The sequence below is a fragment of the Coregonus clupeaformis genome, unplaced genomic scaffold, assembly GCF_020615455.1.
Source record: "Coregonus clupeaformis isolate EN_2021a unplaced genomic scaffold, ASM2061545v1 scaf1473, whole genome shotgun sequence".
NCBI lineage: Eukaryota > Metazoa > Chordata > Actinopteri > Salmoniformes > Salmonidae > Coregonus > Coregonus clupeaformis.
In genome coordinates this window covers 90,001-112,027 of record NW_025534927.1, presented here as the reverse complement: position 1 = coordinate 112,027, position 22,027 = coordinate 90,001, and the positions used below count along the sequence as shown (strand labels likewise).

At 44.4% G+C, this 22,027-nt stretch overlaps 1 protein-coding gene across 1 annotated transcript in view; it reads right to left on the bottom strand.

Moving 5' to 3' along the window:
• LOC121559867 (SH3 and PX domain-containing protein 2A) overlaps positions 1 to 22,027 on the bottom strand; it is a gene marked incomplete at its 3' end in the record, with an annotated part of 87,314 nt that overhangs the window by 20,663 nt on the left and 44,624 nt on the right. The window contains exon 6 of the mRNA XM_045218269.1: positions 6,581 to 6,609. Coding sequence (XP_045074204.1) covers positions 6,581 to 6,609 — 29 coding nt within the window. The remainder of the gene's footprint in view (positions 1 to 6,580; positions 6,610 to 22,027) is intronic.

Here is a 22,027-nt window from a genome sequence, read left to right as displayed (position 1 = left end):
GTCTGAGGGGGGCGTTGGCCCCCTTCGAAGGCTCTCCCCTCCCAGGCTCCCCTCTACAAACACAGCTCAGACATCACCACCCTGTCAGGAAATTAAATGTTGCACGTCAGCAGGGTGTGTGTGTGTCCATCATACCAAAATCTGTGAAAACGTATTAGAAAAAAGGTAGAGGAGGGGGAGACGGGGACAAGGCAGGGGTGTCTGTTGTCATCAATGAGGTTTACATTTTCAAATTTCCTGTCCAAACTACCTGGGCACGCAGCCAAAACTAGGGCTGTCTGGGCCGGCCGTAAACAACAACCAGAACCAATATGAAGGGTTGGGAAACAACGACAACATGGAACAAGGAGAATGACCCAACCCAATAAATAGTAGGATATCATTATCTTGAAAACTTTGTGGGATATTCTCCTTGAAATCAATTCAGGAGGGAACCCACCCAAGCCAGAACACCACAGGAGGTCCCTCTACCCCACCCTGTTAGCCTCGACCCCTACCACACCTCCACCCCATTCCCTCACACTCCCCCGCTGTGAGGGAAAATCCACATCCCTTTCAGTTTTAAAATGATATAATAAAGGTCAGAGCCTCTCTCTCTCTCTTTCTCTCTCTCTTTCTCTCCAGAGTCACAGGGAGCTGAGGAGATTGATGCTGGTCCCCCAGGGAGGCTTGTAGAGTGGCCCGGGTCAACCGGGTCAACCCCAGTTAACATACACCCCCCAAACCAAACCCAGCTAGCGAGAGAGGAGAAGTTTCTTTCAGCGCAGCACTCGACATATGATTGATATTAACTGGAGAGTGGAGAGCCCACTGCTGCATACACACACAGAAAGAGACACACACATGCGCACACACACACACACACACACACACACACACACACACACACACACACATGAATGCCTAATTCCTTTCAGGCTTCTCTGATGATGGCACTAGCCCACTAGCCCGAGCAGACTCCAGTCACTGTGTTTTCTTTTTCCGTTCCCGCTGGTATGGTGTGGGTCACTTTCCTCCACCAACCAACCCCAAAACGTCCACATTACCCAGCAATTAAGGGACTTGTGGCGGTGACAAATAGCTTTTCTAAGGTCACTACTTTCCAGGTTTTGATTGGAACGGCTTATTAGCCATCTGTCCTGTAATTTCATCGATTTAGTAGATTATGTTTGGAAAAGCTAGTTCCTGTCTCGCTCTCTCTCTCCACTCCCTCCTTCTCTCTGTCTCTCTCTCTCCCCCCCTCCTTCTCTCTCTCTCTCTCTCTCGCTCTTTCATCCATCCCCCTGCCTATAATCACTCCACACTATAAGCATTTAAGCAGAGAAGAGAAAATGTGAAATATGTTTGACTGAAAGAAGTGGTTTGTGCCAAACAAGGAAATACATAGTCTACACATTGAGACAGCTTGCTTCAGGTCGAAGTTCAGTTGTATTTGTATTTATTATGGATCCCCATTAGCTGCTGCAAAGGACGCAGCTACTCTTACTGTGGTCCAGCAAAGTTAAGGCAGTCATAGACCATTTTAAAAACATTACAATACATTTCACAACAGATTTCACAACACATTAAGTATTGAATCTGTCTGGTGGATTTTGTTGCCAAAATAACAAGTCCCATTTCCAAGATGGCTTCATAACATTAAAAAAATGTGAGTCAGAGCCATTCACAATGACAAACGAGGATCACAGACAAGACCACCATTGCCAACGACAAGACTACAGCTAGAAACAACAAATAACTACAAACCAATATTGAGTCGAATGTGAACCAACCACTCACATTGATCACAATGACAATCGCAAACCGAGAGTGATGCTAACCATTAGCAATGACAAACACTGGCGGTAGCGATGACAAAATACTGGCGTGGAACAGCCATTAGTGGTGACAAAATAGTCGCTAACCCACCCAGCTGGGAGTAACAGAGTGTGGGTGGACAGAGAGAAGGGTGAGGCCAAACCTTTTCCTCTCCACCTTTCTTCTCTCTCTCTCTTTCTCTCTCTCTCACCCTCTTTCTATCTACTTTCTCTCTCTCTCTCTCTCTCTCTCTCTCTCTCTCTCTCTCTCTCTCTCTCTCTCTCTCTCTCTCTCTCTCTCTCTCTCTCTCTCTCCTTTTGTTTTGAGTCACGTCACTTAGTGACAGTGGGATCTGGCTGCTAAAACATTTATCTTTCTCATTTCTCTTTGGGAGAGACCTCGGCCGATACAAGAGCCAGGCAAACACAGTCACACTCTCTCCAAGCCAACCATTACAATAGAGAGCAAATATCTCTTAGTGTTGGACATTGTTGGACTGTCTGCTTGTATTGTCACTGCAGTGGCTTATGACTGCACCCAATGTAGCCAGTGTTGGGTGAAAGAGCTACGGGTTTTCTATGAGCACATTAGTCACCTGTATCTTGACATACAGACCGGTGATAACGGTAAAGGATGGTATGTCGACATTTAAGAGCTCGCTGTGTGATGAGGTTCAATGCAGAGAATTGGTCCTAGTGAGGCAGGAAGCGTAACTTCATTTGTTGTTTCTTGGGAGGATGAGCTATCATAACCATGTGGTGTTGTCTTCTACCTCGTGTTATGCCCCTCCCCCCTCCCTTAAATCACCACCCCTCTTCCCATTCCTAACAGAACACACACAGGCTCGCACACATCAACCACACACACACATACACGCACAATCGACAGCCCACACTCCCCCTTCTCCCCAGCCCGGCAGGCCCCATGTAAACACTATTAGGCATTTCTACGTCACGCTGACATCTTATCCGCCATGCCACGTAAACACTAGATCAGGGCCTGTAGTCAGACTGACATTCTCTCTCAACCCCTGGCCTCCACATTCACTCTGTGTGCATCCCAAATAGCACCCTATTCTCTATAGTGAACTATTTTTGACCAGTGCCCTATGGATCCTGGTTAAAAGTAGTACACTATAAAGGGAATAGAATACCATTTGGGAAGCGGCCTCTGTTCACTGCATCTGGCCTTCACATGCAAGGCAGAAACTCTCTAGGACTGACATGGAGGGAGGGAGGGAGATAGGGAGGGAGGGAGGGAGGGAGGGACCCCCTCCAGTAAGTAAGCTAAAATCCACTTCTGACCTTTATTTTCCTCACAGTCTTTATTACCTCTGAGGTCTTCATCTGGACTGAGGCAGTTTGGGTTTTTATATAAGGATTATTCCACCACTGTGTAGATTAAGCTGATAAGTGAAGAAAGTAAATGTCAAATTGCCACATGTCAAATTGTTAAAAAGGGCAAATATTGTGTAAAAGCCGAATGAAACATCTAAAGTTAATAGAGGAATCAGTGTTAAATTGGAAAAGGTCACATAATCAGTTAGTGGTGTAGCCTATATGCTGTAACTAACTCCATGCAATTTTGTGGCATTGCAGACATGGAGCCATGCAGACCATAGTGTAAACAGAGTCTATGGGAAGGCTAACACTATGTAATCTCTAGATTTATACTGCAGCTAAGACCCAAATAAAACGCACCACAAACTACAGTAGCATGCTACTATAACCCTGTCCCTCATGTTAACTACTGGTTCTAATACACAGCTAAGAGAGTCACTCCCTCCTATAGTGATTCCTGCTGAGGAAGGAACGACAGTGATGGGGTCTAAAGTTTAGGGAACCTGTATGCTGTGTTCTTGTGTAGAGGGTTTCGAGTTCACATCCTGGGTCGGGAAGATATGGCGAGACTATCTGTCATATGCAAAGAGATTCCATTATTGGTCGATGTCCATTGGACATATAGCAGCACCAGCCAATCATGGGATTCCTGAAGCCCCAGCCTCCCTTCACACATAATGGGCAGGCTATGACTTTTCCTGACCACGTGACCTGACCAGAAAAAAAAAACATTACCCCTAGGCTATAACTAGGTTCCAGAGTTTTCCATTGTCAGGTCATGACACGCACACACACACACACACACACACACACACTCTATCACACTCTAACACACACAATCTACACACACATTATTCTTTAGTTGTATTGTTTGTATTTTACATTTGTGTGACAGTTCTTGTCTATCAGTGTATCAGTGTTACTTGTCATGTTTTATGTTTTTGTGTGGACCCCAGGAAGAATTGCTTCTGCTTCGGCAAAAGCTACTGGGGATCCTAATAAACCAATAAGGTCAGGAAAAACTCTGGCTATTATGCAACAACCTGTCAGATGGGTGAACTACTGAACTTAATGTCTGTCCATCCAGACAAAACACAATCTTGACAGACAGATAGATTTAAGTAACCACTTAATCACAAAGGGATAATTGGATCTGATGCCAACCAGCTAAGATGCCAAACCATTAACCTCACTGTCAATGCAGATACACCAAATCACCTGTTCCTCAGCCCAAACAAAGGGCCCGAATTAATAAAACATCAGTAGGAGTGCTGATCTAGGATCAGGTCCCCGCTGTCCATGTAATCTCATTCATTATGATCTAAAAGGCTAACCTGTCTTGTAGCTCATTTAAAGTAGTCAGTTCTGTTTAAACAAAAAGAAATGTAATCTAATAGACGTGAACACATTCAGGGCATTGGCCAACTTCATGGTTTAAGGAAGTTCGTTGGGTTCGTGTTCTATGCTTCAAACAACTTGTCGGTTACATTTACCAAATTATGATTGACTTTGATTAACTGCTATTAGTCATTCTGATTAAATTCAATGTTCTTGAAGCATGTTGGAACTGATTGAAAAAACAGATTGAAAAAAAGTAAGACCAAAGTTAGAAGGAAAACTAGTTGAAGGTAAATTATTACAGTCTAATATTACTGCAAAGCACCCTGATATCACCACGCAATATAAAAAAACTATCTGAAAATCATATTGGCTTGTAGATATGGTCTGCTACTACTAATCTATCAAAAAGTGGCCTTTTAGGCTTCAGAACGGACGGAAATGTGATTGATCATTAACCACAAAGCATTTCCTGCTCTTTTCTATTTAATAATTCATGCAAAAGTCTGGCGTGTGCTTCTCCCTTCCCTCTCCCAACCTCTGTGTGTGGGAAAAATAGATATTAAAGGGATGGTTCACTTAAATTACCAAATCTACTTATTGGTCTCCTTACCCTGAAAGCAGTCCATGGACAAGAACAGAGTGCAATCCATGCTTTTGTTTTGTTTATTTAGCCACTGTCACCAACCGTTTACTTAGCTAGCTAGCATTATCTAAACCCATAGAAGTCCAATATTAGCATGGTTTTGGCTGAACTATCCCTTTAAAAAACACATATCGGTTGAGCTATCCCTTTAAGACGCACATAGCACAAGTAAGATGGCGCCGATAGGCACGATCACCCTGTTTCTAGCTCCTAGCTAATTTTGCAATAAGCATTTCGCTGCACCTGCGATAACATCTGCAAATTTGTGTACGCGACCAATAAACTTTGATTTGATAATGGTGACTCACACACGTGCAGCGAAATGCTATGGCTAAGCAGCTATTTCTATATCATCACAATGCTAACACGTTAAGATGGCTAATGTCGACCTCAAAACCTTTTTAAGTATGAATGTATGGATAAACAGCTTAGTCACAGTATATATCTGACCCACTGAACAAGTTCATATTCCATAGGTCAGTCATATTGTATAGCCTAGCATAAAATAAGAGAAAGTCATATGTTCTACCACACACATACACCCATCCAGCCGAGTCCCAGATTTGTCCTGCCAAATCTTTGACCATGGGGGTTGGCAAGACAGCACAAACAGATCTGGAACCAGGCTAACCCACCCACTTTCCAATACGGTAGTGACACAGTATACACAAGGGTGTCTCCCTCTAGAATCTTCCCCAGCATCCTTCACACTCTACATGTATTTTATGTATGTTCATACAAAAACTATCTCTATTACTTAAACCAACCCACAGCCAATAAATCTTTTAACAGCTTTGACCATGTGCAGTGCCCTAAATTACACCCTATTCAACCTTTATATCACCTATACTTTTGACCATAGGGCTCTGACAAAACTAATACACTATACGGGAATAATTTATATCTCAATCTCTGTCTCTCCCCACAACAGAAAATAATTCATCCTGTCAGACTAGAACAGAACATCAATGACTCCTCCTTCCTGAACCATCCCCAGGAGTTTCAATACTTTATCGACCCCACCCAGGGCTCAAGGCAAGGCGAGGCTATACAGAGGGTTTGTTCAGTTGGAACGCATCCCAAAAACACTGGTCAACAGTCGGTCACTGTTCTGTTCCGTTAGCGGACAAGTAAACAAAACACACATTGACAGATAGACATGAAAGCGACAGTTAAAGGGAAAGGTAGATCTGAACAGAAACATAATAATAATAATATAATAATCCGCATTTAGCAGGTTCTATCCACCGGAACTTACAGTCATGCGGTGTGACAAGCACTATTCACCAGCATGACAGCTCATTCAGTTCAACAGGTTGAAGTAGAAGGGGGGTAAAGTTTCCCTCCATCTACTTAAGTCAATCAATTGCCCTATAGAAGATAGTTTGCTGACATACATACTGTACAAAACATAAAGACACTTTAAATCAATAGGGTAGTAGAAAGACAGGTGCCTTACCTGATTTGCGCTTGGACGATCCATAGTCCCTAAAAAAGAAGCAACAACAGAGGGACATGATGAGAGTCAAGTGAAGGACAGCAGCACAGAGGAGACACACATAATAGAGCGTCTGTCACTCCTTAACCTCATTCACATACACACAGCGCAGCCCGGACGCAGAGACGGAGAGAGGCGTGTGTGTATGTGAGAGGAGTGAGTGAGCGAGTATGAGAGTATGTATGTGAGAGAGAGAGAGAGAGAGAGAGAGAGGGGAATGAGTAGGGCCAACTGACAACCTAATCATGTGACGTTTGAAATGGCACCACCATCCTCCCTTCCTCCCTCCTCCTCTTCATCCCCCCTTTCCTTGTTTCCTCCATCAGAGAGAAAGAGAAGGAGGATCTGTTCAAGTCTTGTAGCTTCATGGATTATTATTGGATTATGTTGCTAGCTAAACTACGGCTAAAATAAGGGGAGTGCGGACTGCGGAGCGGAGCTAGCCCTGCTGAATGGGTGTGTGCTGTGCTATGCTGTGACTGCTGGTGGCGAGAGAGAGCGAGAAAGCGAGAAAGAGCGAGAAAGAGAGAAAGAGCGAGAAAGAGAGAGAGAGAGAAAGAGAGAGAGAGAGAGAGAGAGAGAGAGAGAGAGAGAGAGAGAGAGAGAGAGAGAGAGAGAGAGAGAGAGAGAGAGAGAGAGAGAGAGAGAGAGAGAGAGAGAGAGAGAGAGAGAGAGAGAGAGAGAGACAGAACAAATAATTATATTTATAAAAAGTGACATTGATGCCAGGTCATCCAACTCAGAGACTACAGAATACTAAGTATTGTGAAGCAGTACCAAACTGCTGCATTAGATACACACTACCACTGAGAAGGTAGGGAAGAACAGGCTAAATGTATGTCCCAAATGGCACCCTATTCTCTATGGGCTCTGGTGCACTATATAGGGAATAAGGTACCATTTGGGATACAGGCAAGGTGAAGCAGTATGTATGGGGGGGGGGTTATAGATACAGTATGGTATAGTACATGGCTATAGGGTTATAGGTTAGGTACCTGGGCGAGGTTGGAGGTATGGTGTAAGTGTGTCCTTCAGTAAGACAGTTAACCTAACTGGCCGGCGGCTGTAATTAAATGGCAGGTGTGATGGTGTGCAAATATTGTGTGTGTTGTGTGTGTGTGTGCGTTAACTGCAGAGGGCAGAATCCTGCTTGGAACAGCTTGGTGTTTCATCATGCTGACGATGCAGTCAGTGGCCATCTCTCTGTACCTTCCTAGTGGCATAAAGGCATGATAGGACTTTCAGTGTCACCACCCTGCCTCAATTAGCCTCTTTGTAGCTCTCCACAGAGGATGAATCATAAATAATGACCTTATATTGTTCTAATGGCCAGCCAAGTCAGGTCAGAATACTGTCCATTGTGACCAGAGGGACTCTAGCTCCTACCCTGGTGTCATCAGTGGTCAGCCGCTCTGGGCAGATGACTCTCCAGCTAAAGAGAAACAACTGAAGCTATTGTATTCAGCTGCCAGTGAGACTGTAGTTAGAGCTGGGATTTTAATGGAAATAATTAGGGGAATGAGAATTCTTGCACCAGCTAGCAGGATATTTTCTTGGGATATTTGCCCTTTTTCTGTCTTTGGTCCTGCTGCAATGTTGGCAAAGCTGCCAATATCCTCTTCTTTATGGGTGATAGAGATTTCCAGGATTTTCAATGGGCATGTTCAATTTCTTACGATCTACTGCTATGCTTCTATAGACACCCATATATATATGTCCATATAGATATACCCACACAGAACAACAACACCAATTCTATATAGTTCTATAGTTTTACATTCTATAATTCTATGATTCTATATTCTGTAATTCTATGATTCTTTAGTCCATATTTCTATAATAATCTCACAATTCATCTCCAATCACAAACGTCTGTATTGTATTGAGCACTACTTAACACTACTCTACTCTAGTGTACTGTCAGTGCTGTCTACCTATAACCCCATAACAAAGGCCCACCTGGCTATGCCAGTCCCCAGTGTTGGAGAGTTAACAGGAGAAGAGGCCTCACTTACAGAGTTTACAACACACTGTGACCTGAGCTAGGGGTAGTGGGCTACCAGGGCCTTTAAAACTACACAGACACAGAGGGAAGGCTCCCAGGTTTACAGTCAAAACCTAACCAGTGGAGGGGGAGGAGGGGGAGGAGAGGGGAGGAGGAGAGGGGAGGAACATCAGGGACATATTTTCAAGTTGAATATCTTTTTAAGCACTTAAAACACTAAACCACTAACACAATCAATACTTAACTTGTACAAATAGTACAAGTAAACTGCCTTCCGTGTTTCACGCTGTGTAGTAAGGAAAGGGTTTTGTTTGGTCGAACACTGCAGCAGGCTGAAAAGTACTTAACTGTACTCCTCTACCCTGGAGACTGTTAAACGATGCCTGCAGAGCTTCATTTACAAGGCAAACCTGTCCTGAACATCTTATAAACAAGTCAAAATCAAGAAAAGTAAACTGTGTAATCACTTTTTCATCAAACTGTAAATGTCCATGTGTATCAACCACAACCAGCAACTCCAGCGTTGGAATTTCTGTCTAGTTCTTCTATTAGCAATACTGTGCATCGTCTTCGTGTTGAGTGAGATAGATCGATCCATAGAAATAGAATAACTATTATATGGCTGGATCAACAATGACAGACTTACTGTAGCTAACTAATAACCCTTCGTACTTGAGAACAAGAACAATCTCTTGGTTAAATCGATACCCTGTGTGTTTCGATTCAGTCATTAACTAAGTCCTGGTAAACTGGGTCATATTCATTAGGGCACACCGTGTACAGTTTTGCAATGGGAAACAAACAAGTCTTTGTTATTGGACAAGTTACAGTATAATCGCTCCCTCTTTCAGCCTGTTTTCCTCCATTTGGTGTCTAATGAATAGGACCCTGATAAAGGTCATACTATAAACACTTTGAGGTGTATTACTGTATCATCATATGGTGGTCATGAGTTTAGCTAAGCATTCAGGATTTGCATTAACCCTCAACAGCAGAGTGGGCTACATACTGTACATCTACTCAACAAACTGTTAAGTATGTATAAATATTGATCTAAATTATCCCATTAGCCTAGCAGCTAACAGCTAGCTAGTGTTAAATACAAGTAAACATTTTTGGCTGTTTTGAGGCCCAGGTTTTTTGGGAGGCATCTGAAAGACATTAGGGAGAGTTGGGGTGGGGGGGGGTACACTGTCTCGTGACCAGTGTACCCAAGGCTGAAATAATAATGTTCCCTCGGGGGCGTGGCGGTTAGTTCTGGCCGCTAGCTCTCTTCCTATGTCTTGTAATGAGAGAAATATTTAAAGGAGAGAGGGAAAGAGGAAGGGGAAAAGGAGGGGGGGAAATATGTACCGTTGAAGTCGGAAGTTTACATACACTTAGGTTGGAGTCATTAAAACTCGTTTTTCAACCACTCCACAAATGTCTCGTTAACAAACTATAGTTTTGGCAAGTCGGTTAGGACATCTACTTTTTCCAATAATTGTTTACAGACAAATTATTTCACTTATAATTCACTGTATCACAATTCCAGTGGGTCAGAAGTTTACATACACTAAGTTGACTGTGCCTTTAACTAGCTTGGAAAATTCCAGAAAATGATGTCATGGCTTTAGAAGCTTCTGATAGGCTAATTGACATCATTTGAGTCAATTGGAGGTGTACCTATGGATGTATTTCAAGGCCTATCTTCAAACTCAGTGCCTCTTTGCTTGACATCATGGGAAAATCAAAAGAAATCAGCCAAGACCTCAGAAAAAAAATTGTAGACCTCCACAAGTCTGGTTCATCTTTGGGAGCAATTTCCAAACGCCTGAAGGTACCACGTTCATCTGTACAAACAATAGTACGCAAGTATAAATACCATGGGACCACACAGCCGTCATACCGCTCAGGAAGGAGACGCGTTCTGTCTCCTAGAGATGAACGTACTTTGGTGCGAAAAGTGCAAATCAATCCCAGAACAACAGCAAAGGACCTTGTGAAGATACTGGAGGAAACGAGTCCTATATCGACATAACCTGAAAGGCCGCTTAGCAAGGAAGAAGCCACTGCTCCAAAACCTCCATAAAAAAGCCAGACTATGGTTTGCAACTGTACATGGGGAAAAATATTGTACTTTTTGGAGAAATGTCCTCTGGTCTGATGAAATAAAAATAGAACTGTTTGGCCATAATGACCATCGTTATGTTTGGAGGAAAAAGGGGGTATTTGCAACCGAAGAACACCATCCCAACCGTGAAGCACGGGGGTGGCAGCATCATGCTGTGGGGGTGCTTTGCTGCAGGAGGGACTGGTGTACTTCACAAACTAGATGGCATCATGAGGAAGGAAAATTATGTGGATATATTGAGGCAACATCTCAAGACATCAGTCAGGAAATTTGGTCGCAAATGGGTCTTCCAAATGGACAATGACCCCAAGCATACTTCCAAAGTTGTGGCAAAATGGCTTAAGGACAACAAAGTCAAGGTATTGGAGTGGCCATCACAAAGCCCTGACCTCAATCCTATAGACAATTTGTGGGCAAAACTGAAAAAGCATGTGCGAGCAAGGAGGCCTACAAACCTGACTCAGTTACACCAGCTCTGTCAGGAGGAATGGGTCAAAATTCACCCAACTTATTGTGGGAAGCTTGTGGAAGGCTACCCGAAACGTTTGACCCAAGTTAAACAATTTAAAGGCAATGCTACCAAATACTAATTGAGTGTATGTAAACTTCTGACCCACTGGGAATGTGATGAAATAAATAAAAGCTGAAATAAATCATTCTCTCTACTATTATTCTGACATTTCACATTCTTAAAATAAAGTGGTGATCCTAACTGACCTAAGACAGGGAATTTTTACATTTACATTTTAGTCATTTAGCAGACGCTCTTATCTAGAGCGACTTACAGTTAGTGAGTGCATACATTTTCATACTGGCCCCCCGTGGGAATCGAACCCACAACCCTGGCATTGCTTACGCCATGCTCTACCAACTGAGCTACAGAGGGCTAAATGTCAGGAATTGTGAAAAACTGAGTTTAAATGTATTTGGCTAAGGTGTATGTAAACTTCTGACTTCAACTGTAGGTATATTGTAAAATATTTCAAAAGGGTGTGTGTGTGGTTTCTGAAGGCTAGTGTTTCCCCTTTACAGGTAGTGGGAATCAAAATGCTGTCTCCATTTCAAAATAAGTGTTTGTTTTTTCTGTACGACCATGCTAAATTTAGAAGACTGATCACACATGGCAGCAGAAGTTAAAGATCAAATTGACCTTCATATGTCTAGGAAGTCATGTCATCCAAGGATTCAAGGATGACAAGCGAAATCAGACTGATTACAGTAAGAATGTTTGTGTGACAAACTGATGTGTCCATAGGCCTACACACGTACACAAACATGAGCATGTCATCACTCCGCTCACTCACTAACCCACATTTAGGAAGCCGTAAGGCTTACATGAGACCATTGACCAGTTAAACAGATCTACTGACTGATTAGCAGGTCAAACAAATGTGACCTCTGACCCTTTGTGATATGTGTCAGTACAGAGGACACTAGGTTAGTCAAGCCATTCCTGAACCACTGTGAATGAAGACCTGCCATTCCTCTTTTATGTTCTGTATCAGCCAGTCCCAAATTGCTCCCTAACCCTCCCCTTGGCCCTAAACCTTCAATGTTTTCAGATCTGAAGGGTCTGGGTATAAGCAGTGTAGTGGGGGGGGCTTCCACCATATTGCTTCTACCTTACAGATCTACATACATTGAAAGGTTAGGGCAAAAAGGAGGGTTAAGGAGTTAATTGGGACCAGCTTTTAATCCTGTGAGCTGCTATCCAAACCAGGCAATCTGTTTCTTATTGACAGCGTATGAACTGGAACAGATTGAGAGATAAAGACTGAGGGGGTCTTTAGCTACAGTAATAACATGATGGTTGTGCACTAATTACACCCAATGGCCCCCACAGTTTGGCCCGGAGGTCTGAAGGTAAATGTGTACTTCTCCAAATGAATCTCTCCTCTCCCTCCTTCCTCTCTTCCTCCCCCTCCCTCTCTCTTTCCTTCTCAATTCCATTCAATTCAATGGGCTTTATTGGCATGGGAAACATATGTTTACATTGCTAAAGCAAGTGAAATAGATCATAAACAAAAGTTAAATAAACAATCAAAATGAACAATAAACATTACACTCACAAAAGTTTCTAACCCCCCTAACCTGAACCCCAAATCCTTGAGGAGTAACCACCCCTCAACTCCCTCCAAGGCTCAAGCTCCTTCTGCCCACTAGCAACCCTCCCCTAAAAGGGTACAGAGAATAAATTACCCCCCCCCACGAACACACACACATACACACACACACAATTACCCCCCTCGCCTAACACACACCCCATCCCTTGTTTCTAATTAGCCAAAAAGGCCCAGTCTGTTGATTGGAGACTTACACCATCACTAGGGACAACACAATGCTACTTAGCTCATAGCCTGCGGCGAGGCCCCAAAAGCTGACCAATCACTTGAGTCCATAACTTATCTCAGTTATAATCTGACTGAAGACTGGGACCACTGTCTCTCAAAGGGAATTGTAATTCTTATTTACAAGAAGGTGGTGAACAATGTGAGTTCTGAGCAATGATGACGTAAGATGGCGCCGACATATTTAGCATATTTAGCTCCTAAGCAACTTTGTACAAGCATTTAGCTACACCCGCAATAACATCTGCTAAATATGTGTATGTGACCAATAACTTTTGATTTGATTTGATAATATGATAATTGTCTTGACATTCAACTGAAGGGTATAAAAACATTTATCCTTCATTCACTCTGACAGGGATTATAATACAATATTCTAAGTGCATCTATTGATGAACAATACTCTACTGTCTAGCCTAGTTTGAGCACGGACACAGGTGCTGTAGAAATGGCCATTCCATTCAAATTCATCAAAAATGTAAATCACAGCTAAAAGAAAGCGTGAAAAGACAGAGAGAGGAAAAATATGTCTTAAAAACCATCGGAAAGACAAGGGATTCCGCCCAGTGGAAATCTATCTCTCACAGGAACAGTCCCGGGGCCAAAATGTACATAAATAATGATGGAGAGAAAAAAATGACAGGAAATAAATGACAGAAAAAGACCAGACACATTTATCTCTGACGGAAAGCCCCCTGGGAGACTTTTCTCCCTACTGTAGTTTGTAGCCACAGGGTCACTGGCTGCAGCGCTGCAGTCTGCACTGTATTCCAGTTTATCTGGGTCTAGACAGCTGTTTCCAGATAGGGCGATTAAAATCGAGGAGAGCGCCACCTCGTGGTGAGTTTTTGGAATGAATATGATCACGCTGCTGTACTTGAGAGAAATGCTGAAAAGTGAAGATTCAAGATGCCTTTAATGTGTTGGTTGTTGATTCCAGGTGAAACACGAGCTCACAAGCATAGAATTCAAGTTATTTTGTGCAGAGAAGGATCAACAAATGAATTGCGCATGTTTTGAGGATTTGATACTGCTGTCTTTGTGTGTAATAGATACAGACTGAAAAATAGGCTGACCGATAAAGACTTGACAATCAAATAATCTACATCTAATTTAAGACATAAAAGATGAAGAACTCTCATTTGAAAACCAGGTTGAGCTATTCTACAGCACATCAATGACATCAGCCTTGAATTTGTCTCTCTGTTGCAGTACTCCCATTCACAGGCAGATGTCACTAATATCCCTTCACCTCACACACAGACAGACCACAGATACTATAACTGATCTGGATCCCTCAAGGTCTGCCCTTTTCAAGATGCGATTGGTAGGATTGATTTTTACAGTACAGAGAGACACATGGCCCCAGTGGAATCAGATCATGGTCTGAGAATTCAATCTACCTTAGCAGCCGTGCCCTTTGGAAAGGTTTGACTCATTCTCTTGACTCAATTTGAAACAGCTATAGGAGTAGTCTTGTTCCAGTCCTAACACTACCAGTCTGGTAGGCAAGGTACTAGTAATAGAGGCTACTATAGGAGTAATAGAGGCTACTATAGGAGTAGCAGAGGATACTACAGGAGTAGCAGAGGATACTACAGGAGTAGCAGAGGATACTATAGGAGTAGCTAATAACCAACACATGCCTCATCAATTATAATATTAATGGCGTGCTAATGAAAGTAACTATAAAGTGTTACCCTATTGAGCATAAAAAGGATGTATTTGTGTTTTACTGTGCATTCTAACAGCAGTTTGCCTATTCTTGTTAGGGTCTGAATGAGACAATGGGAGACAGTGTTCAGGTGGGCCTCCGTGCTTCAGCAAACCAAGGAAAGGGGGTGCTCAACAACAATGTGAGACAGTTTTCTTGTCTAGACTGTCGAGCTCAAGAGCTAACCCTACACCATCAAGCCTCCACCCCTAACCCCCATACCCTCCCTAGGGTCCCTCTTCACCCCCACTCCTCCTCCTCCCTCCTCCTCTCCCACTCAACCGCCCAGCCAAGTCACCCTGTGATACATGTCAGTCTTCGACTTCATCCATGTCTGAGGATGTCGGGAGATGACATGGAGACCGGCCACTAGGGGCAACAGTGAGCGCTGATACCTTCAAGTAGGTTTCGGTTTTGCTAAGGTGTTGTGGATGGGGATGACAGAAGGGCATAAGCATCTGCCTCTGATTCCAAAGGTTGCAAGTTCAAATCCAGCAATAGAAAGTTGATTTTGAGATTTTGTTGTAAGCCTATCCCAAACCTTAACCCTAACCTTAAGATTTCGGAGTTGATGCTTAACCTTAAACACTTTGAAATGTAAGGTTTGCAACAACTTCGAAATTTGACGTTTTAGAAACATGGATGTCTAATTCTGACGTGAGACTGTGAGAGCTAGTTGCAACCGCCTCTCCTCCCTCCTCCTCCCCCTCCTCCTCCCTTTAACTGATGAGGTGGACACATTTCACCACACTGACTGCTGCACTGACTGAGACTATTCATCATACTCATGTACACACACACACGTGTCTGTGCTAACACACACACACCATATGTCCCAGTGCTAAAACTGTACTGTTACTGAGCCCAACCCTCAGTATTAGGATGACATGTCAGCAAATTACATACAAAAGACCAACTATTCCTCCAACTGCCAAACCTAACAACACAGATAACATCAAAACCCCAACACTAGCAATCTGACCCGTTCCACCGTTGCAAAACAATTCCTCAACTTCTATTCTTCCATTGATCCGTTCAGTTCTGAAATGAACACACACAAAGCAGCATTTCGAAATATTATTCTTTGTCCAAATGGAGTGAGCTGCCCGTTCTGACTGTGTGTGTGTGTGTGTGCTCTGTTTGAAAATCAACACACACAGTAGGAGGGCCCTACGCTCCGACACACACACATATATCAGTTTGTATGCCAAGCTAGGTTCAGAGTGGTTTTGCCATTGATTCGAATGCTGAAACAGAGTATATCACTTTGGATACAATGCTTTAGGCCTCCCAATTCTCTGGGTAGACTAGTATTGATTACAAGGGGCAGGGAGTAGTAGCTTATCCATCAGGGTTGAGTGGCTAAAGCTGTTAGCTGGAGCTGTTAGCCTGCTGCTTCAATTGGCCTATCTGTTACACAGGCAGCCCTGAGGGAGGCACAGGGGGAGGTGGAGAGAGGTGGAGAGATCACTGACTGTGGTAAGAGAGGAAGTTGGGACAATGGAGAAGGAGGAGGGAGGGAGGGAGGATATGTAAGGTCTGTTAGTCACAGTTAGAGACAGACTGCTACCATATTAGACACAGGTAGAAAAGTACACATTCATACAAGCTCTATCTATCTATCTCTCCATGTGTCTTTCGCTCGCTCTCTCTCGCTCTCTCTCTTGGAACAGATGAGGACAATGGAAAAATGGACACACAACACACGCACGCACACACACAGACACACACACACACACCTGGTTGGAACAGATCAAACTGCCTCCTACAATTCCATGATTAAAACCAGCAGCTTCAGGAGTTTATATTTTTCTCTCTGTCTGTATGTGTTTCAAATTAGTTTTCCTCCTGCAGATCACTTTGGAGTACAGTCACACACACACATGCACACACACACAACACACACACTGCCCCCTTCCCCCTTCCCTCTACCACACAAACCAATCGTGGTAGTAAATCAGTGGCCAATCTCACTGCTAAATGTCCTCTAATTCGTTTCCATTTAGCGGATTTGAAGGGAAGGAACCAAGATGAAAGCCCATCCAATTTCCCCCCAGACAGAAATCTACTTCTGAATCATGGTGTGTAACTGCTAGAGTAGTCAGTGTCTGCATCTCAAATGGCACCCTATTCCCTATATAGTGCACACATTTTTTGCAGAGGCAATATGGAATAGGGTGCCATTTGGGACACAGACTTTCTGGATCCAATGCACCATCACCATGTGATGTGCTGGAATAGTTAATGAGAGCTGGATAAAATGCACCTCCACCATCACTTTTCCATTGTTACAATAGACAGGAACAAGCTTAGTATGCCCATTTAGTCTGTCCCACTTTCCATGTCCATTATCATACATATTGATGCTATAATGGAGTCACAATCGTAGCCCGGCTTTAGAGATGAGGACTGGCCAAGAGCAATGCAATGTAATGATATGGGGAGGGGGGGGAGAAAGCGAGAGAGAGAAAGAGAGAGAGAGCGAGAGAGAGAGGGAGAGAGAGAGCACTGGGGACACAGGGTGTATGTGTGTATTACTGATGGAGATGTGTGACTTCATCTTCTCTGACTAGTCTCTGGACTACATGATTAATGTGTTGTTTTTACATACCAAAATAGACCGCACCACTCATGTCATAGAGAAGACAAAGACGGAGGGAGGTAGCAGAGGGAGAGAGAGAGAGAGAGAGAGAGAGAGAGAGAGAGAGAGAGAGAGAGAGAGAGAGAGAGAGAGAGAGAAAATGTTGTGAGAGAAAGATAGAGAGAGAGATGAATGGAGCTATAGGAAGACAGTGAGAGAAACAGCTAGAGAGGAAAGGAATGAGGGAGGGGAGAAGGAAGAAAGAGAGAGAGAAAGAGAAAGGCTGTTGCTCAAACTCTAACCACTTTGGCGATAGTTTTTCTAACCTTGAGCTGTCATGTCAATTAAAGCACACTTTAATATATGATGGACAGAACGAGAGAAAACAGGAGGGAAGAAGGAGGATGAAGGAAAAGAGACTCTATTAAGCCTCAGCAGGAAATCACAGTGAGACAGAGGTCACTATATCTGCTATCTTCTCCTCTTCTCTCTCTATCTTTTTTCTCCTCGCATCCTTTCTTCACTCCAGTGAAAGAAGCAAGGATGAGGCTTCAAACAACCGCATGACTCTGGCAGAGAAGCGAGGGAGAGGCAGAGACGAGGGAGAGAGAGCAGGCAGAGGCGAGGAGAGGAGAGGCAGAGAAGCAGGAGAGGCAGGCAAGAGAGAGAAGCGAGGGAGAGGCAGGGAGCGAGGGAGAGGGCAGGGAGGGAGAGAGAGGCAGAAGCGAGAAGGAGAGGCAGAGGCAGGAGAGAGAAGCAGGAGAGGAGAAGGAGCGAGGAGAGGGGCAGGGAAGCGAGGGAGAGGAGAGGCAGGGAAGCGAGGAGAGCGAGGGAGAGGAGAGGCAGAGAAGCGAGGGAGAGGAGAGGCAAGAAGCAGGAAAGAGGCAGAGAAGCGAGGAGAGGAGAGGCAGAGAAGCAAGGGAGAGGAGAGGCAGAGAAGCGAGGGAGAGGAGAGGCAGAGAAGCGAGGGAGAGGAGAGGCAGAGAAGCGTGGGAGGGAGGAAAATAATGAGAGGAGTAATTGAAACATGGATGACAAAAACTGTCAACGTCTAACTAGGGAGTCTGTGGCTCAGGTGTGTGTGTGTGTTTGCGTGTGTGTGTGTTACCAGTCTATTACAACTGATTTGGAGCTTTGAATGTGAATTTGGAGAGCACAGTGTTCGTTCCCCTAATTAAAAAAATACCCAGAGGGAAAGGAACATCTCCAAGAAGTATGAAACTTGTCGTCCTCCCAACACACACACACACAACACATACACACTGTCGTCCACACACACACACCCAACTCCTACCTTCTCTCCTTTTTCCCAAATGTGTAGAGGCTTGCTAGAGCTTTTCGTAGCTTGGAAAAAGAGCTGACTAGAGAACTACACCAAAACGTTCTAAAGAGGGTACTTTGGAACCTGGTCACAAAACATTAAGAACACCTTCCTAATATTAAGTTGAACCCCCTTGCCCTTTTACCCTCAGAACAGCCTAAATTCGTCAGGGAATGGACCCTACAAGGTGTTGGAAACGTTCCACTGGGATGATGGCCCATGTTGACTCCATTGCTTCCCACAGTAGGCTGCATGTCCTTTGGGTGGTGGACCAATCTTGATACACACGGGGAAACTGTTGAGCGTGACACAAACCGGCGCCTGGCACCTACTACCATACCCCGTTCAAAGGCACTTCAATTTGTTGTACACATTGTTAATCATGTCATGAGTACTTACAATACGACCAACAGTTCATGGGAAAGTTGTAGAAGCTGGAAGACAGTGAGCGATAAGCATAACACACATGCACACACACGTGCCACACACACACACACCACACACAGCACACAACCCCTCCCCCCAATAGTCACCACTATCTACCACATAGACAGCACATTAGTAGCTCTACTTCGCAGCATACACCCATAGTTCCCTTTTAGTGTTAGAACATGCCGCCCACAAACCCACAAAGCTCTGTCTATGGATGAGTGTGTAACCTACCCTCCTGTTGGGGCATCAAAGCCTGGCCTCCACTTTCTGTTCAAAAGGACCCACACTGTAAACAATGAGGCCTCAGCCCCTGAGTCTCTCTGAGACACACCGCACAGCAGGATGGGAAAGTTTAGAAACAGAGACCAGGCGAAATATTGACCAAGTTTAAGGCGAGGACACACATTGTTAGAGAGAAGGGGGGGAGAGAGAGAGAGAGAGAGAGAGAGAGAGAGAGAGAGAGAGAGAGAGAGAGAGAGAGAGAGAGAGAGAGAGAGAGAGAGAGAGAGAGAGAGAGAGAGAGAGAAAATAGAACATGCTATAGGAAAGACAGTGGAGACAGGTAGAGGAAGGTAGGTAAAGAGGAGAAGGAAAGAGAAGAGGGAGAAAGGCTGTTGCTCAAACTCTAACCACTTTGGCGATAGTTTTCTAACCTTGAGCTGTCATGTCAATTAAAGCACACTTTAATATATGATGGACAGAACGAGAGAAAACAGGAGGGAAGAAGGAGGATGAAGGAAAAGAGACTCTATTAAGCCTCAGCAGGAAATCACAGTGAGACAGAGGTCACTATATCTGCTATCTTCTCCTCTTCTCTCTCTATCTTTTTTCTCCTCGCATCCTTTCTTCACTCCAGTGAAAGAAGCAAGGATGAGGCTTCAAACAACCGCATGACTCTGGCAGAGAAGCGAGGGAGAGGAGAGGCAGAGAAGCGAGGGAGAGGAGAGGCAGAGAAGCGAGGGAGAGGAGAGGCAGAGAAGCGAGGGAGAGGAGAGGCAGGGAAGCAAGGGAGAGGAGAGGCAGAGAAGCAAGGGAGAGGAGACGCAGGGAAGCGAGGGAGAGGAGAGGCAGGGAAGCGAGGGAGAGGAGAGGCAGGGAAGCGAGGGAGAGGAGAGGAGAGGCAGAGAAGCGAGGGAGAGGAGAGGCAGAGAAGCAAGGGAGAGGAGAGGCAGAGAAGCGAGGGAGAGGAGAGGCAGAGAAGCGAGGGAGAGGAGAGGCAGAGAAGCGTGGGAGGGAGGAAAATAATGAGAGGAGTAATTGAAACATGGATGACAAAAACTGTCAACGTCTAACTAGGGAGTCTGTGGCTCAGGTGTGTGTGTGTGTTTGCGTGTGTGTGTGTTACCAGTCTATTACAACTGATTTGGAGCTTTGAATGTGAATTTGGAGAGCACAGTGTTCGTTCGCCTAATTAAAAAATACCCAGAGGGGAAAGGAACATCTCCAAGAAGTATGAAACTTGTCGTCCTCCCAACACACACACACACACACATACACACTGTCGTCCACACACACACACCCCAACTCCTACCTTCTCTCTCCCTTTTCCCAAAAGTGTAGAGGCTTGCTAGAGCTTTTCGTAGCTTGGAAAAAGAGCTGACTAGAGAACACACCAAAACGTTCTAAAGAGGGTACTTTGGAACCTGGTCACAAAACATTAAGAACACCTTCCTAATATTAAGTTGAACCCCCCCTTTGCCCCTTTTACCCTCAGAACAGCCTAAATTCATCAGGGAATGGACCCTACAAGGTGTTGAAAACGTTCCACTGGGATGATGGCCCATGTTGACTCCATTGCTTCCCACAGTAGGCTGCATGTCCTTTGGGTGGTGGACCAATCTTGATACACACGGGGAAACTGTTGAGCGTGACACAAACCGGCACGCCTGGCACCTACTACCATACCCCGTTCAAAGGCACTTCAATTTGTTGTACACATTGTTAATCATGCCATGAGTACTTCACAATACGAACAACAGTTCATGGGAAAGTTGTAGAAGTTGGAAGACAGTGAGCGATAAAGTATCACACACACACATGCACACACACGTGAACACACACACACACGTACACACAGACACACAACCCCTCCCCCCATAGTCACCCACTATCTACCACATAGACAGCACATTAGTAGCTCTACTTCGCAGCATACACCCCCATAGTTCCCTTTTAGTGTTTAGAACATGGCCGCCCTACAAACCCTACAAATCCTACAAGCTCTGTCTATGGATGAGTGTGTGAACCCTCTACCCTCCTGTTGGTGGCATCAAAGCCTGGCCTCCACTTCCTCTGTTCAAAAGGACCCACACTGTAAACAATGAGGCCTCAGCCTCTCTGAGTCTCTCTGAGACACACCGCACAGCAGGATGGGAAAGTTTAGAAACAGAGACCAGGCGAAATATTGACCAAGTTTGGCGAGGACACACATTGTTAGAGAGAGAGAGAGAGAGAGAGAGAGAGAGAGAGAGAGAGAGAGAGAGAGAGAGAGAGAGAGAGAGAGAGAGAGAGAGAGAGAGAGTGTGTGTGGACGTGTTTAACTATAGTAAACAAACAAAAATCTGACCAACTGGGGACATTTTGTTAGTCCCCACAAGGTCAAATGCTATTTCTAGGGGGTTTAGGGTTAAGGTTAGAATTAGGGTTAGGAGCTAGGGGTAGTTTTAGGGTTAGGAGCTAGGATTAGGGTTAAGGTTAGGTTTTGGGGTTAAGGTTAGTGTTAGGGTAAGGGTAAGAGTACGGGTTAGGGTTAGGGGACTGAATTGTGTGTCCCCACAAGGTTAGCTGTACAAGACTGTGTGTGTGTGTGTGTGTGTGTGTGTGTGTGTGTGTGTGTGTGTGTGTGTGTGTGTGTGTGTGTGTGTGTGTGTGTGTGTGTGTGTGTGTGTGTGTGT